The sequence below is a fragment of the Cinclus cinclus genome, chromosome 3 (genome assembly GCF_963662255.1).
Source record: "Cinclus cinclus chromosome 3, bCinCin1.1, whole genome shotgun sequence".
Taxonomy (NCBI): domain Eukaryota; kingdom Metazoa; phylum Chordata; class Aves; order Passeriformes; family Cinclidae; genus Cinclus; species Cinclus cinclus.
Window position 1 is genome coordinate 102,154,115 of NC_085048.1, and position 17,792 is coordinate 102,171,906.

The 17,792-nt window shown below is 44.8% G+C and overlaps 1 protein-coding gene across 3 annotated transcripts in view; it reads right to left on the reverse strand.

Moving 5' to 3' along the window:
- Positions 1-1,164: 1,164 nt before the first annotated feature.
- The window catches only part of PSME4 (proteasome activator subunit 4), a 51,090-nt gene continuing 34,462 nt past the window's right edge, over positions 1,165-17,792 (reverse strand). For 2 of the 3 annotated variants that reach the window (XM_062490579.1, XM_062490581.1), the window contains 9 exons: positions 17,412-17,543; positions 16,587-16,795; positions 16,380-16,465; positions 15,555-15,683; positions 14,837-14,992; positions 5,093-5,255; positions 4,153-4,286; positions 3,253-3,387; positions 1,165-2,683 (listed from right to left, as the gene is read on the reverse strand). In XM_062490579.1, the coding sequence (XP_062346563.1) occupies positions 3,253-3,387; positions 4,153-4,286; positions 5,093-5,255; positions 14,837-14,992; positions 15,555-15,683; positions 16,380-16,465; positions 16,587-16,795; positions 17,412-17,543 (1,144 nt within the window). In that variant the 3' untranslated portion in view covers positions 1,165-2,683. Of the gene's footprint in view, positions 2,684-3,252; positions 3,388-4,152; positions 4,287-5,014; positions 5,256-14,836; positions 14,993-15,554; positions 15,684-16,379; positions 16,466-16,586; positions 16,796-17,411; positions 17,544-17,792 lie in introns of those variants that run through there. The other variant, XM_062490580.1, reaches the window with a different exon arrangement.

The window sequence follows — 17,792 nt, forward strand, 5'->3', positions numbered from 1 at the left end:
CATGGAAATATGGGAGATCACACCACTTAAGGGTCTAGCAAGAGTCACTGAGCAGTACATCACTGACAACTTGAGCAAAAACCAAACAAAACCCCCAAAAAACAACCCAATCCCAACAAATCAAAATACCTCCCAAACTCTGCCTCACACCTCTGCCTTTCTTTGGTGCTTCCCCATGATCTTCACAGGTTATCTGTGCAGTCTGACAGACGGTCTCTAAGGATGTCAAGGCTATCAAACTATCCTCAAGATATTTTTCCATCTCCTTTCCTCTTCCAAGGGGGAACATTCTCTCTTCTCATGCTAGAAATCTCTCCCTCTCCAGACTGAGGTACTGCAGTTGGTTTATCTTGACAGCTTCAAGGAAGAGACAGTATACGACATCAGTGATGGAAGTTCAGAATTCAGGATGTGGGTGTTGCTTAGGGAAAGTTAGGGAATAAATCCAGTAACGGAGTTGTGCTATTTGGTAAAGAGGTGGTGGTAAAAAAATTGTTCCTGCATTTTCAGGACAAAATCCCTCACCAAAACTCAACCAGCACTATCCCCTCTACCACAGGTGTATTTTATCCTATAGAAGTGTATTTTGAATGTTGTGATGTATTTACTGGGAGATCTGTTTGGATAAAGCAATTTACTGTGGATTTATAAGGTGTTGGGAATTAATACCACTCCTGACCAGAGCATGATTCCCTACAGAGCACTGAATCCTCAACCAATGAATTGGTTAGGCCATACCCTGACTAAAGAAAGAGATTCCCAAGTACAGCACAAAGCGGCAGAGCTCCAGAACAGCATATGCAATATCTGCTTCAACACTTCATCAGCCAAAGATCCTTCAAAGATGATCCTCTGCAGCAAAGGCTTTCCATCATTTGCAAAGATTTAATTCTATCAGCAAAACCCTCTTCAACAAAAACTAATTTCTCCAGTTCTCAGAAGTTAACAAGTGTTTTCCCGGCACAAGGTATTTTTCTATAAATGTGAAAACTGATTTCTTAGACACTAGAACAAGATCTTTAATTAATCCTTAACATTGTCTTAACTCATTACCAAATTCCCAAACAAACACAGGCCTCATCCAAAAGCTCAAAAGCACCATAAAAACCTGAAGATAGGGTCTCAAACCAACACATTTTCTCTTCAGAAATACAGGAAGATGCAGTAGTTACAAACAGTCCATTTATTGGGTCTTAAACTACGCACACAATCAAAATCATAATTTTTGGCACTACGCTATACAGTGGTTACATCCGTGTGCTGACACTCCTTAAATACTGCCCCAGGAGCACTGCTGTGCTTGATAGTTTGGGATGAGCCACACAAAGGTCTCAGTGCTGCGGGTGGGGGGGAGGGTGGTGGGGGTGCATGAAGGATGAAACACACCAGTTGATGAGTTACTTCCATGTACCTCACATTCTATGAATGGATCACACCAGAATATGGGATTTCAGCGTTGAGAAATGGCCACACTTGTTGCAGTAAAATCTGAATGACACACAATCATGAGATACAGGAAAAGCAAGACAAACCCTCTCAGACACAAAGAGATATTCTGTTAAAGAAAATAATTTAAAAAACTAAGAATGGCATTTGTTTTGATACAAAAGCCAGAACCACTACTGTATTAATATCTAGAGTATGAATCTTTACAAATTAATCTCACAATGGTGTTATGTAAAAGGTTGCAAACTGTACAATGTTTTGTCAATGCAATGCCTCTACAATTTATACAGTCTTTTACAACTATGTAACACATATTAAACAGCTTGTTAAACAGCCAATTGATACCAGTCTCTTAACAAAGCTGCAGGCAAAAAAAACACAAGAGCTTTCACAATCTTCAAAGATATGCTTGCTCAATCTTTAAGAGAATACACTGTTAAAAACTGCCTTTCCACACTGTGCATAGATTTCATTCTGTGAATTCGATCACCACTAATAGTCCATAATTTCCTATCTGTGGGCTCTGATTACATGGAAACACGCATTTCCCCCTTAAAAATATGCAGAGAATCATAGTTTTTTTTGTTTTTATTCCACACGTGGTCAAGATACCCCCGAAGCAGGAGCTCCCCATGCTGTGTCCTGCCACCCCTGCACTGCACAGAGCTCAGCTATTTACATTTGCACAAGGGAGAGAATACAAAAAGGCAATGCTGCCCTGAGGTGGACTGGATGTTTCTCAAATCCCAGTAGTAAATAAAACTCTGAGGAAGGCAGGCTTCCGGGGTGTGTACAGTGTGGGGGAGGAGTTGCATCGGCAGAACTGGAGAGCTCCACGGAGAAAATTCCGGTTTGTGGCACTCTCTGGTTCTGCATATCCCTCATGCTGGGAACAACTGAGAACAGGGGGCAGAAGAGGAGGGTGAGGGATGTGCACTGTAGGTCACTGTGCACAAGGAAGCAGAAACAAGACTGATGTGTGAGGCAGGCCAAGGAGAAGGGTCTTGCCATGGACTCATGATCAGGCCCTGCAGGCGCAGCCTCGGGGCTCCCCTGGCTGCTCCCTGGGGAGGTGAAATTTCTTTTGAAGAGAACCAGGTCTCTATGTTTGCATTTAAAAGTGGTTTTGATTAGGCATCAGGATTTCCAGCACAAAGTTTTCTACGTGATCAATTTCTTTTGAGTTTCCTTTATTTAGCAGAAAAATCCCTACATCCTCATTTTCCCCAGGAGAAACCTGAAAGGAAAGAAAACAGAGTTCAAAATACAAATATTGCCTCATGCTCTTGTTAAAATAAAGCTTCTCTTAGAATACTGTTACAAAATGTCACAATACAATAGAGATTGATATCTTGTAGTGTAACAAAGAGAAACCCCAGGAATTAATTCACTCTTTGGGGACATGCCTGTGTGAAGAGCCCTGGCAGCACAGCCAGAGCGTGGAAGACCAAAACGAGTGGTAGCAGCCATTCCCCATCCTGAGGTGTAGGTGATAGCCTGGACTGGGTGGTATAAAGTCCTCAGAGGCATCAGAAGTACAAAGCAGCACTTTAGGGACACTGCCAGGCATTTAAAAGGCAGCCAACTGGCAGAAAATGGAGAAAAGGAACATCAATATTCAAGAAAATAAGTGTAAATGTCTTAGCAAAGCACAGAAAGATGGGCAATATTTAAAATACTTAACCCAAATAGATCTGACCAAAACCACTGGAGGAGGCAAAGGCTAGAAATTTGGCTGCAGCATTTTCCCTGGGGTTAAGGATTCCTAAGAGTAAAGCTTATGGCAAAACCCACCAGCTGACCCACCTATGCATAATAGCAGGGTGAAACCAGGAGGTCAGTGAGCACCAGGAGCTGGTCATCTGTGAACTGCTGCTTGTGCTCCTGCCAGTTGTCGTGGTGGGTCCTCCGGAAATTGGACAGCGTTTTCTTCACAGTCATCTGTCAGCACAATGGGGATGGAGCTCTCTCAGCCACAGGGAGCCCAGCTCCACACCAAAACCAACATTGGGCACAACAAACACAACTGCTCAGCACCACCGAGGCTTGGAGCAGACCCAGGGTTCCACAGAGACGCTGGGGGATTTTAATTTTCACAGATCTGGTTGGTCTTTGGACTAGGTTCAGGACTGCAACATTCTTATAAAAAGGATTCCTGGACCTACAATTTTGAGCTGGGAAACATTTAGACATTCTTATAAAATGCAAGCCAAGTGCTTTTCTTCTGCTACCTCTTCCTTGGCTGTTTCAATAGGGTGTTTTCGGTCTGAAAACATCAAAGGAATTCTTCATCTCACTCCTCTGGCTCAAAGAGCCACAGTCAACAAAACCCAATAGACAGAACAAAACAACAGGAGTTAAAGGCAACGATTTCTTCAAAAACTTTTTAAAAAATTCCAGACTGATGTTTCTTAGAATGGCATGCACAAAAGGGACATCTTTAAGGAAAATATACTCCACTTCCTCATTATAAACACAGTTCTTTCAGCTTTCAATTTAATGCTTTAAATTTGAAAGCAAGGACAGATCTACCACAAAAAATACTTAAAAGCGGATCATGCTTGAAAACTATTCAGAGTCATTTTGTAAAAAACAGCAGAAATTAAATTTCTTAATAGATTCCTATGCTTTTCTAGGAAAAGAACTAAGAATGAGTCACAGGTATTCAGCTGTTTTCTGCTAAACAGAGACCTGCTGTATTTTTACCTCAATAGGCTGAGGATCATTGAGATGGGCACTAAGATCCATGAGGAGCTGTGGCATCCAGGTGGGCACATTGTAGGGACTGGACAGGATGCAGGCGCTGAGCCCCAGGACGCCGGCATGACGCTTCACCAGGTCTGCAAAAACAGGGCATCAACCCACAGCAGTTCAAGGAAATCAGCAACAAATCCCCTGGAAGTGCAGAGCCCCTCCAGAGAAATCTAGAGAGTTCTACAGACACAAACTTATGGAGCTACAGATTGGTTCTGCTTCCTTACTCAGAATCCCAGATTCATTCTTCTATCTTTAATTTCTTACACCTTCATCCAATAGGAATCAATCTGCAACTGCTGGACACTTCATAAACATTTCAAATGAGCTTCCCTCTCTCAAAGAAACTCATGAATAACTCATGAATGACAGCTCTATGCTCCCTCTTTCAGCATTCATAGTGTTTTCTCAAATCCCAGAGCTACTGGGCAATATGGAAAGCCAAACTTCTGGGTCAAATGACTGTGACTCAAATGCATTAAATGCCCAGGCAGAAGCCAAAATTCCAAATCAGGGTGAACTAAGGGGGCTTTTGTTCTGGTTTATTTTTTGGTTGGTTGTTTTGTGGGTTTTTTTAGAATAAAAAACTCACACTGCTAACAAATAGAAGGTGAGGTAGGAAACTACATTGTGACAGCCAAGGAACTTTATTGAGGAACTTGCTATCCCTCATCATCTGTGAATGGAATACCCTCATTATCTCTGTGAAATAGAAACTGAAGAAACCTCTTTAATGTTAATTCTAAAAAAGTAATAAATTAATTTAACATAGGAATACATAATAAAGAGATTTGCCTTTGCTGTGTATTCTTACCATTTATGTTGCAAATCAAATGCTATGGCAGTCTGTGTTACCCGAAACACTGATTTCTTTCCTGAGCTGCTTTCTTACCCCCTGAAGGAATTGTGTCCCCCACTGAGGCCAGATCTCTCTTCCTTTTTTTGGGAAGCCTCATCTTGCAGAGATGCTCAAAGTGAGTCTGCATGGGCCCGTCCATGGTGAGGAAGTTGCACTGCAGGAGCCCGCTGAGTGTGGTGGCAGCCATCTCCCTCACCTGGGCACAAAGTGGGACAGAACACCATTTATTCATGCCATTACTGCCCTTTTAAACACATCCAAAGTGAGCAAATCTTGCTCAGCAAAAGCCTTTGAAATACTATCCTGCTACTGGCAGTTTATTAAATGGCTGCTTAAAATTAATAAACATGGTTTGCTCTAATATAGAACTACTGTCAAGAAATTTGCTATAAAATGACCTGCTACTCAAGCAAAGAATGTAATTTCACTCCGTTGTCAATAGAGGATCTTCAGAAAGTTTAAAAACAAACATTGACTGAGACCAAATAACCAACCTGCTTCACAAAATGCCTAACACGCTTTGTATTGGCATTGGTTTTAAAGTGGGTGTTGGGGGTTGGTTCTTTCCCTTTTCCCTCTGTGGAATTTTCCCCATTGTCATGCTAAGATACCTGTTGACTGGGCCCTGGTGACAAGGAAGGGGGCAAGAGAGAAGAGGGAAACCCTGCGAGCTTCAAACAGCCAGAAGAGGAAGCAGAAGGCTCTGGCTCGGCCCATTTCCCCTGTGGAGTTCGGACGAGAAGGACGATGGCTGCCTTTGCCCCACCCCTGCCATCCCAGTGCCGGGAGCCATCCTCTCTGCTGTCGAACTCTCGCCCTAACCTACCACCATCCAGCACCTTGCTGAGCAACGGGACTGACACCATGAGTGGAGAGCTCTCTCCATCTCTCTCTCCCCCTGGGACAGCTCTGCCATCACCCCCAGCCCTCCTGCAGCTCTGCGGGACCCGCCCGCCCCCAGCACCGGGAACTGCAGCTCAGGGAAAAGGTGCCTGCAGCCAAAAAACACTGGGACTGAGTTACTGTTCTGTTTGTGGCTAATTTCATAGCTCCTGTTGTTCTTGTTTGTCTTGTTAGATATAATAGTAAAGAACTGTTATTCCTAACCCCATATCTTTGCCTGAGAGCTCCCTTCATTTCAAAATCATGATAATCTGTAGGAAGGAAGGATCACATCTTTCAGTTCAAAGGGAGGCTTCTGCTTTCCTTAGCAAACACCTGTCTTTCAAACCAGGACAGATTTTGGCCACCCAACGTGAGGCCCGAGGGCATTGAGAGGAAAGGGTGAAAAAGGAATAACAGTTCTTGAGTTACCTCAGTTTTGTGTTAGGTGGCATCATGTTGTCCAGCTTACTGTGGTTTGGGCTCCACGTGGCCACAGCTTTATCTCTCCCATTTGCAATCCCTTACTTGAACATGGGTCCTATAACTCAGGCTGCTGTAACTATTATCCAGTTCCTTTTGTGGGCTGATAACGTGACAAATTCATGGATTTTTAACTTCCTCTGGAAGGTGGATACATGGATTCAGGGCTATCACACTCTAACTGTATGTTTTTGGGGTTACTTTAATAATGGTACATACTGTGAGGATATGACACCAGGAAAAATTTTGTCCCAAACCCTTACTCAGTTTTTTGGGTCTGCTCCACCAGTTTTTGAAGGGTTCAAATCTCTTCTAAGTAGTAATGATATCATACAGTGGCTGACATTGCTAATAGGCCTTGTAAACCTGTTCTATTTAACATTGAGAGATGAGGGGAAATAGACTTGGATGACAACCCTGATACATCCCCCAAGTAGGGATTCTGCCCCAGAGCCTGACCCTGCCCCTGCCTCAGAGACTAAGGATTCTGCCCCAGAGCCTGGCCCTGCCCCAGAGGTTAAGGATGTTGCCCCTGAGCCTCACTCTGGCCCAGAGCCCACCTCAGAGAGGAACCATCCAGAGTGGGTGGGATTTCTAGTGAAGGAGATGGGCCAGATGCTGAAGGAGTACCTTTCCCCAGCTCTTGAGAAACTCCCCCCATGCCTTAAAGAGGGAGAACCTGATGGTGCAGCAGTGGAACCCACAAATGTTACATCTCTCCAGGCTCCAGCTGAACTGCAAGGGCACTCACAGCCAGCAGCAGTTGCCCCCGTGGAAACTAGAAAGTCTAGGGTGAAAACAAAGCACCTAGATAATAAGGATCAGAAAGCAGGGCCCTCACAACCAGCAGGGGAGCCAGAGGTTGAGATCATCACAGAGTCCCTGTCATATGAAAGTCTCTGTAATCTGTGTAAAGACATTGTACAACAGGGCCGTGAGGCTTTTACAACTTGGTTACGGCGGGTCTGGGATGTTATGGGTAAAGGTGAGCAGCTGGATGGTACTGAGGCAAGGAATTTGGGACCCCTGACCCAGGACTCAGGCATGGATCACATATTCGTAAGGGAACGAGGCCCTCTTTCCCTCTGGGAGTGGCTTTTAATGAGTGTAAGAGAGAGGTTTGTCCATAGAGAGAGAATGCAGGAGCACCACCATAGAATGCACTGGAAGACCGCTGAGGAGGGGATCCAACAGCTGAGAGAAGTGGCAGTACTGGAGGTACTCTTTGGGAGGGGTGGACAACATGACAATGACCCCGACAAGGTCAGGTGCACAGGGCAGATGTTGTGGAATCTGGCACACCTGGGGCCATCTCAATACACCACATTCATTGCAGCCATTAATGCTGACACCAACCACGAGACAGTGGGTTCTGTTGCCAATAAGCTCAGACATTTTGAGAGTATAATGAATGGCCCAATGCAGGCTCAGGTCTCTGCCGTGATTAGGAAACTCAGAGAGGAGTTCAAGGAGGAGATAAGAGGGGTGAGGGAGGAGATGAGGAAGGTCAATGCAGCACCAGTGCGAGTCACAGATCCCAGAGTTAGAGCTCAACGTCCCCCAGCTAGGGAGAGAGGATACACCCCACGAGCTGACCTGTGGTTCTTTCTGCGTGATCATGGGGAAGACATGAGGAGGTGGGATGGGAAACCCACTTCTGCCCTGGCAGCGCGGGTGCGTCAACTCAGGGAAGGAAACACTAACCAAGGGAGCTCCACGAAAGTGAAGGTAGCCTCAACTTCCCATAACCAAGATGCAGGGTATTACAAAAGGGAGGATGATTTGTCAGATCCCCTTGAGGGAACCTCCAACATGTATGCCCAGGAAGGAAATAATAACCAGTGCTAGAGGGGCCCTGCCTCTAGCCAGGGAGAGGCACGGGAAAACTGGGTCTTTTGGACAGTGTGGATCTGATGGCCTGGCACATCAGAGCCACAAAAACACAGGGCATTAGTTAACACTGGTTCACAGGTCACCCTAATACCATCAGAACATGTGGGGGAAGAGCCTGTTTCTATTGCTGGGGTGACAGGGGGATCACAGGAATTGACTTTGCTGGAGGCTGAGGTGAGCCTGACTGGGAAGGAGTGGCAGAAGCATCCAATTGTGACTGGCCCAGAGGCACCATGTATTCTAGGCATAGACTTCCTCAGGAATGGCTATTACAAAGACCCAAAGGGACTCAGGTGGGCTTTTGGAATAGCTGCTGTAGAGGCAGAAAACATTAAGCAATTGAACACCTTGCTTGGACTGTCAGAGAACCCATCTGCAGTGGGACTCCTGAAGGTGAAGGAGCAGCAAGTGCCAATTGCCACCTCCACAGTGCACCACAGGCAGTACAGGACAAATCGAGATGCCGTGATCCCCATCCACAAGATGATCCGTGAGCTGGAGGGCCAAGGGGTGGTCAGCAAAACCCACTCACCCTTCAACAGCCCCATCTGGCCTGTGCGCAAGTCTGATGGAGAATGGAGATTGACTGTGGACTATCGTGCATTGAATGAAGTGACTCCACCGCTGAGCGCTGCTGTGCCGGACATGCTGGAACTCCAGGACGAGCTGGAGTCCAAGGCAGCAAAGTGGTACGCCACCATTGACATTGCCAATGCATTTTTCTCCATTCCTCTGGCAGCAGAGTGCAGGCCTCAGTTTGCTTTTACCTGGAGGGGCGTGCAGTACACCTGGAACCGACTGCCCCAGGGGTGGAAACACAGCCCCACCATCTGCCATGGACTGATCCAGGCTGCACTGGAAAAGGGTGAAGCTCCAGAACATCTGCAATACATCGATGACATCATTGTGTGGGGGAACACGGCAATGGAAGTATTTGAGAAAGGAGAAAAGATCATCCAGATTCTGCTGGGAGCCGGTTTTGCCATCAAGAGGAGCAAAGTCAAAGGTCCTGCCCGAGAGATCCAGTTCCTGGGAGTAAAGTGGCAAGACGGGCGGCGCCAAATCCCCACTGAGGTCATCAATAAGATCACCGCGATGTCTCCACCAACCAACAAGAAGGAAACACAAGCTTTCCTAGGTGCCATAGGCTTTTGGAGAATGCACATTCCTGAGTACAGCCAGATCATGAGCCCTCTCTACCTGGTCACCCGGAAGAAGAACGAATTCCACTGGGGCCCTGAGCAGCAGCAAGCCTTTGCCCAGATCAAGCAGGAGATCGCTCATGCTGTAGCCCTCGGCCCAGTCAGGACAGGACCAGAGGTGAAGAATGTGCTCTACTCTGCAGCTGGGAACAAGGGCTTGTCCTGGAGCCTTTGGCAGAAGGTACCTGGTGAGACCCGAGGCCAACCTCTGGGATTCTGGAGCCGAAGTTACAGAGGGTCTGAAGCTAACTACACCCCAACAGAGAAGGAGATCTTGGCTGCTTATGAAGGAGTTCAAGCTGCCTCAGAGGTGATTGGCACAGAAGCACAGCTCCTCCTGGCACCCCGACTACCAGTGCTGGGGTGGATGTTTAAAGGGACGGTCCCCTCTACCCACCACGCCACCGATGCCACATGGAGCAAGTGGATCGCCCTCATCACACAGCGCGCCCGTATCGGAAACCCAAATCGCCCTGGGATTTTGGAAATAATTACAAACTGGCCAGAAGGTGCAAATTTTGGTCTTGCCAATGAAGAGAAGCAAGAACAAGTGACCCGGGCTGATGAAGCTCCACCATACAACCAACTGCCAGCAGATGAAATTCGCTACGCTCTTTTCACTGACGGTTCCTGTCGCATCGTGGGGATGAACCGCAAGTGGAAAGCAGCCGTATGGAGCCCCACACGACAGGTTGCACAAGCTACCGAAGGAGAAGGTGGATCAAGTCAACTTGCTGAACTCAAAGCTGTTCAGCTGGCCCTGGGCATTGCTGAAAGAGAGAAGTGGCCAAAGCTTTACCTTTACACTGATTCATGGATGGTAGCCAATGCTCTGTGGGGTTGGCTGGAAAGATGGAAAAAAGCTAACTGGCAATGTAGGAGAAAACCAATTTGGGCTGCTGATGAGTGGAAAGACATTGCCAGTCGGGTAGAGAAGCTACGCGTAAAGGTCCGTCATGTAGATGCCCATGTCCCCAAGATTTGGGCTAATGAGGAGCACCAACACAATAAGCAAGTAGATCAGGCTGCAAGGATAGAGGTGTCACAGATAGACTTAGACTGGCAACACAAGGGAGAGTTGTTTCTGGCTCGATGGGCCCACAATGCCTCAGGTCACCAAGGCAGAGATGCTACCTATAAGTGGGCATGAGACCGAGGGGTGGATCTCACCATGGACAGTATTTCCCAGGCTATCCATGACTGTGAGACATGTGCTGCCATCAAGCAAGCCAAGCGAGTGAAGCCCCTCTGGTATGGGGGGCGGTGGTCCAAATATAAGTATGGGGAGGCCTGGCAGATTGACTACATCACACTGCCTCAGACATGCCAAGGCAAGCGCTATGTGCTGACCATGGTGGAAGCCACCACTGGATGGTTGGAGACCTACCCTGTGCCTCATGCCACTGCCTGCAACACCATCCTGGGCCTGGAAAAACAAGTCCTTTGGAGACATGGTACCCCTGAGAGAATTGAGTCAGACAAGGGGACTCATTTCAAGAACAGCCTCATAAACACCTGGGCCAGAGAACACGGCATCGAGTGGGTGTACCACATTCCTTATCACGCACCAGCGGCTGGGAAAGTGGAACGGTGCAATGGACTGCTTAAAACCACCTTGAAGGCACTGGGTGGGGGGACTTTCAAGAACTGGGAGATTAATCTACCAAAGGCCACATGGTTAGTGAACACCCGAGGTTCCACTAATCGAGCAGGCCCTTCCCAGTCTGAGCCCTTGAGAACACCAGATGGGGACAAGGTTCCAGTGGTGCACATGAGGGGTATGCTAGGAAAAACTGTTTGGGTGAACCCTGCCTCCAGCAAAGACAATCCAATTCGTGGGGTGGTTTTCGCTCAAGGGCCAGGTTGTACCTGGTGGGTGATGCAAAGGGATGGAAAGACCCGATGCATACCCCAAGGAGACCTTGTTTTAGGGTGAACTACCTATGATACTGTGCCTGTATCTGTAACTGTATGTATGCCTATAATTTGAAGATTTTAATTTGATGTAGCATGATGGTAGGGGAAAATTTGGGGTGGATAATGTTGGGGGTTGGTTTCTTTCCCTTTTCTCTCTGTGGAATTTTCCCCATTGTCATGCTAAGATACCTGTTGACTGGGCCCTGGTGACAAGGAAGGGGGCAAGAGAGAAGAGGGAAACCCTGCGAGCTTCAAACAGCCAGAAGAGGAAGTGGAAGGCTCGGCCTCAGCCCATTTCCCCACGGAGTTCGGATGAGAAGGACGATCGCCGCCGCTGCCCCATCCCTGCCATCCCAGTGCCAGGAGCCATCCTCACTGCTGTCGAACTCTCGCCCTAACCTACCACCATCCAGCACTCTGCTGAGAACCAGGACCGACACCGTGAGCGGAGGGCTCTCTCTCCATCTCTCTCTCTCCCCCTGGGACAGCGCTGCCATCACCCCCAGCCCTCCTGCAGCTCTGCGGGACCTGCCCGTCCCCAGCGCCGGGAACTGCAGCTCAGGGAAAAGGTGCCTGCAGCCAAAAAACACTGGGACTGAGTTACTATTCTGTTTGTGGCTAATTTCATAGCTCCTGTTGCTCTTGTTTGTCTTGTTAGATATACCAGTAAAGAACTGTTATTCCTATCCACATATTTTTGCCTGAGAGCTCCCTCAATTTCAAAATCATAATAATCTGTAGGAAGGAAGGATCACATTTTTCAGTCCAAAGGGAGGCTTCTGCTTTCCTTAGCAAACACTTGTTTTTCAAACCAGGACAGTGGGCTTTGTTCAAAAGCATTTAGTTTTTCCCCCTGACAAAAGCAGAAGCGCTTTTCCAAGAAAAGACAGGAGGAATGTTCCAGAGACTCAGCTGATTCTGAGCACAAGAATTCTTTGAAAGACACAACAGATGCTGAATTAACAAGCAAATAAACCAATTTAATGGTCAACAACTCAGTTCTGTAATCCTTGTCTCAAGTACTAGATCTGTGCGCTACATGAATAAAACCAGAAATCCAGGCTGGAAAAATATTAATCTTAAGGGTAACACAGAAACCCAAAGAACAAGAGTAAACTTAGCCATCTAATTGTCAAGCCATTCAAAATACAGATCTCCTTTTCCATTCCTTTTAAACCAGCCACAGCACCTTGTTAGTTAATTCTGAGTAAAGACAACTCATCCTTGCTTTTAAAAACAAGTGACTAACCTATCAGTATTACTAATTTCTCTCATCTCCTCAAATCTCCCAAAGCCAGGAAGTTACAGAGGTGTAAAATTCTATTTAAATTGGGAGTCCTTCGAAAACTCACTCCCACTTTCCACAATTACATTCTGACCAAAGCCTCCCAACATTTACAAACTTGCAAACCAAATCAACTGGTTGAGATGCTGCCACCAGATTTTTGAATGGTACATTGTGTCACAGGTAACTGCAAACAGAACATTTGCCTCCCTGGAGCACAAACACCTCCCAGTGCTCTGGATCCAATGCAGCAGATCATAGTAATAAATCACCTCCTTGAACACGATGTTCTGAGCCTCACAAAGCCATAAGTACAGCTGCAAGAGCTGCAATAATTAAACAAGGAAGTTCAAATAAGCTCTTGAGACTCAGGCCCATTCCATTTAAATTTCTACAAGGTACTGTTCTAACATGATCTACTTTACTGATAGTGAAGAAGGAGGGATGAGGCTGGCAGTGCTGTTTATCAGCAGTTTGTAAGTCCCTAAAGAGCTGAGCTATTAAATGGGACATGATGTGCTAATACAAGAGCCAGACACAAAGCAGCTCAGCTGGGAAGTGAGCAACCTCCCAGGAGAGCTGGACTCATTTACATCCCTACTCCCTGTATTTCAACCACTTTAATTTCTAAATTAATCACCAAGCTAGAAGAGACACTTTGCTGTGAGGAGCACCTGGAAGCAAAACTTTTAAAATCATTCATGAAGCAGCTGATCCCTCACCACCTCTGGCACTAACTAACTTATAAATTATCACACTCACAATGAAATACAGAATAACTAAAAGAATCTCCCCATCACCTATGGGCTTGGGGTTTTTTTTGGTCAGAAGGGACTGATCACGGTCCATAAAAGTGCAACAATATTAGAATAAAATCACTCAACAACACCAGCTAAATCCAACTGCAGAAGTTGCAAGGGGCTACTTACACAGAGAGAAAATACTCTCATTCCTGTAAAACTGCAGTGCAATATGAAAATGCTTATCAAGACATGAGTGCTGTGCACATTAAAACAATCACCATTAACCTTTTGTTTCAAAATATTAAAACAAGCAAAAAAATAAAAGTACCTTAAAAATCTAAGAACCAAAACCTCAGTTCTATAGAGCAAAGGCATCAAATACTAGTCAAAGCTAATGAGTCTCATCTTAAAAATCCAGCATCCAAAAAACTACACTGGAATTACTCAGCAGGATACTGCATCTCTTCAGTTATTACCAAGAAAGAGCAAGATTACTTTTCAGAGAAAAGTGAAAGCTTCCATGGCAACAGCATGATCCAGAGAGGTTATGAACACAGGTAGGCTTTTTGGATTTGCAGCTCTGCGGAGCAGAGGGATAATTTGGTCCATTTAAAGTAACTGGATAAACTGCATTCAAGTGAATAAAAGGTATTTTTCAAAATTGGGTGAGATCATGAGGCAAGTGTTATGACAAACAGCTTCTGTGGGATTGCAAGGTGATGCAGAATCTTTCTTCCAGAAGGGAAAAAGCACCCAAAATCAGGATTGCATTGATATTTGCCAACTTCACAAACACCAGGGAAAATGATGGTGCAGGGGAGATAGGCCATGCAGGAGGTTAACACTCAAGATTCTTCACTTTGCTTAAACATGCCTTAAATTTGCATTATTTAATGCAACCCCCTCAGTTCTAGGTCGTTTCTTGATGTAAATATAAAGAGTATTTTTGTCATTAATATGATATGATTAGATGTGAGGCAGACCTAGAGAGTAATTAAATAGTGGTTTTACACACTTTTCACACAGGAAAAGATCTGACATTGGATGTTGAATTTTCTACCAACACACATTTATAGTGGAATTAATGATACCCCTATTTCATGTACTGAAACCAAACTCCAAGCAATGCACCATTCTGTGAAAAAGCAGAAGCAGTGGAACTTTTAAAAATTCACTAATGGAGTATTTTATTATCAACTATTTTCCTGGAATGAATATGAAAAAAACAAATCCTATAAAGCTCATTTTCAAAGCAGGAAGAATGCTGAGCTAGAAATACCTCCTGAATCAATCTACATGTCAGCTTTTCCATAAAACTTGACAAAGGCAAGAAACAATGGTGTGAAAGCAGTGCAGAGCAGGCATCACTTGCCTCGAGCTGTTCATCTTCCAGGAGTTTGATCACCAGCCACCTGATGTCATTGACTGCCTCGCTGCTGTTGAGGAAGATGAAGAGATTGTAGAACACCATGGTCTGGAGGTAGGTTAAGATGGTGTATCGAGCATGCCAAGAACTGCTTCTTGCTGTCTGCAGTGAATAAATCAGGGTGAGAAGACAAAAATGTCAAAGAAAGCAGGCCCCTGATGGAAAGTGAGCATTATTTAAGAAACAAACTTCTGGGGGCAGTTGCAAAGAACTTCCTTTATACAGATAATTTTGTTTCATACACCTTTTATCTCCAAAGTAGGCAGTTATTATTTAGGTAGTAATTTTCACAGGCTTCACTTCCAAAGCAGATTGTTAAACAAATATATTGCAAAACCCTAAAAAAAAAAAATCAGATTCGAGGGTGGTTCTTTAGCTGAAGACTCATTCTGAAACTGGATTTTGAATTGTTATGCTCATGAGGAGACTTAAAGTGATCCACTACTGATCCAAATGTTAATATATCAAAGCGCTGTTCAATTTGTTGTCAAGTTAAATGGCTTAATGTTAAACAAGATATTGTTTTAAAACACTTCATTTAAAGTCTTTCAGATCTAAATCAGCATCTGATTTGCTTAGAATCATACACATTGTATACTCTTAAATAAAAAGTAGATTAAGCACGAGCTGAGAAGAAGCTTCAAGATGTTTAGACCACACTCACTTGTTTTAGCACCTGAAGTACCAAAGGCACTTGCTGAGGATACAGCAAACCCTGAGACATCAAGGACAAACACATCTTAGCATCTCTTTTGAGCTCATCGTAGCTATTGTCATTCTCCACGGGTGCAATCTAAATAAGAGTGGGGAGGGAACAAAACCTAGTCAGGAAGTAGGCACTGGTGACAGCAAAATCCTCAAAGCAATGGTAATCTCATGAAAGGACAGCTGTCTAGGAAAAATACATTCAATATAATGCTGAAAGATTTGGTTAGCTGGGAAAAACAATCAATATGACATCAAATATTCTCAGTAAATAATCAAGATATCATGGTGAGATTTTGATACCCATTTCTCTTGGTATCAAACCAAATTAATTTCATATTATAGATCCAGGTCCAAAACTGAGACAAAGCTTTACCAAGGTCACTTTATAAATAAAATAAATCTTTATTTTCTGTTGGGTAATTTATTGATGTTTATGCACTTGTGTGCACAAGTATGGATTTTATCAGAGAGGTAAGACTGGATGACACAGATTCAAAGAATACAAGCATCAGAGGAACAGGAGCTGCTTAGAAAGAACTGTGTAGTTAGGAAGCAAAAGAAAATTAACTCAAGGTTCCTTAGAGAATCATGGAAAGGTTTGGGTTGGAAGGGACCTGAAAGGTCATCCATGGGACACCTTCCACTAGAGCTGGCTGTTCAATGCCATGTGTAACCTGGCCGTGGAATACTACAAATATATATAAATCAAATAACTTCAGTTTATTTATACAATCCTTTTTCAACCAAACATAACCAGTAAAGGAGAAATTAAAAGATCTACCTTGAAAAACAAAGGTAACAGCTGCAGTTGCTCTGTGACAGCTGTAGAGAAAGATCGTCCTGCACTCGCCATCAACCACTTCAGAACTGTTTAAATAAAGAGAAACAATCAGTGATTGAGAAATATTAACAGTTTTGCTACACAATTTGCAGATCTCAATCATCATCATGCTACAATAGCCCCCATTCCCTGACCTCCTGAACTCACTTGTTTTCAAGAGTTTAATGCCCTGAGTTCGCTCGTCTTGTTCGTCGACTCCGTTCTCTTCCATAACATGATTCTGGATTTCTTCATCTGCTTCCATGAGGGGTTTGAGGTTTTCAAGTATCCGGGTAGTAAATTCATGGACTCGAGGAGATTTAGTTGCAGCAGTGTTTGGCAAGGAAACATCTATCATGAATATGTAGGTCAACACACTAAAAAAAACCAGACAAAGCCAGCAGGAACACACAGTGAGCACAACTCTTGCCCAGAAAACAGTGACCTGTGAACTCCAAATGATCCAAGATCAATTAGGTGACCTTTGAGGGTTAATACTTAGAGAAAATTTCCTCTCATCTTCAATTCAAAGCTATTTAAAACCAAATGTCTCCTCCAAGAGCTTTAGAGATGTCAAACATAAATATAGACAAGAAATTGGTGAGGCCATTGGTGAGGCCATGGCAGAGGGTGCCCAGAGAAGCTGTGGCTGCCCCAGGATCCCTGGAAGTGACCAAGGCCAGGTTGGATGGGGATTGGAGCAACTTGGAATAGTGGAAGGTGTCCCTGCCCATGGCAAGGGGTGGGACTGGATGAGCTTTAAGGTCCCTCCCAATCCAAAGCATTCTATGAAGAGACAAATGAAAAAATGAACATTCTATGAAAAAACAAATATAGAGAAGTCATTTGGAGTTTCTGAAGCAAGTCTCTTAAATATTAATCTGATTTTTGTTACAAGCATTAATGCTTTTCAGGTTAATTATTTAGCTCAATAACTACCCAAAGGAAATGAAGAGTTAAAACCCAACAAGAACTGCAGCAGACAACACCGACCTTCCTATTCTCTCTCGGACGTTCTTGTAGACCTGGGTGAGTTTGGGCTCCATGTACTTGAGCAGCCTGTGCAGCAGCTCCGGCACTCTCCACTCCTGCTGGGCAAGGCCCCCTTGCAGCACATAAAGCCGGCTGGGAATCACAACAGCTCATTTTCAGTTATACAGAACATTCCTCCTTCCCCAGTCCCCTCCAGACTTTCTTTGGGAATGTGCACAAGTGTATCAGTGCATCAGAGTGCCCTTCAGTGAGCAAAGATGGGTAAAAACTGCCCAGTGAAACAACAGTTCTGTTGCTCTGCAAGCCCCAAACCTCCCCACACTTGAGTTACATTAAAAAATTTATCATGAAGAACCTGCCATTGTGTGGAGAAAGCTAACT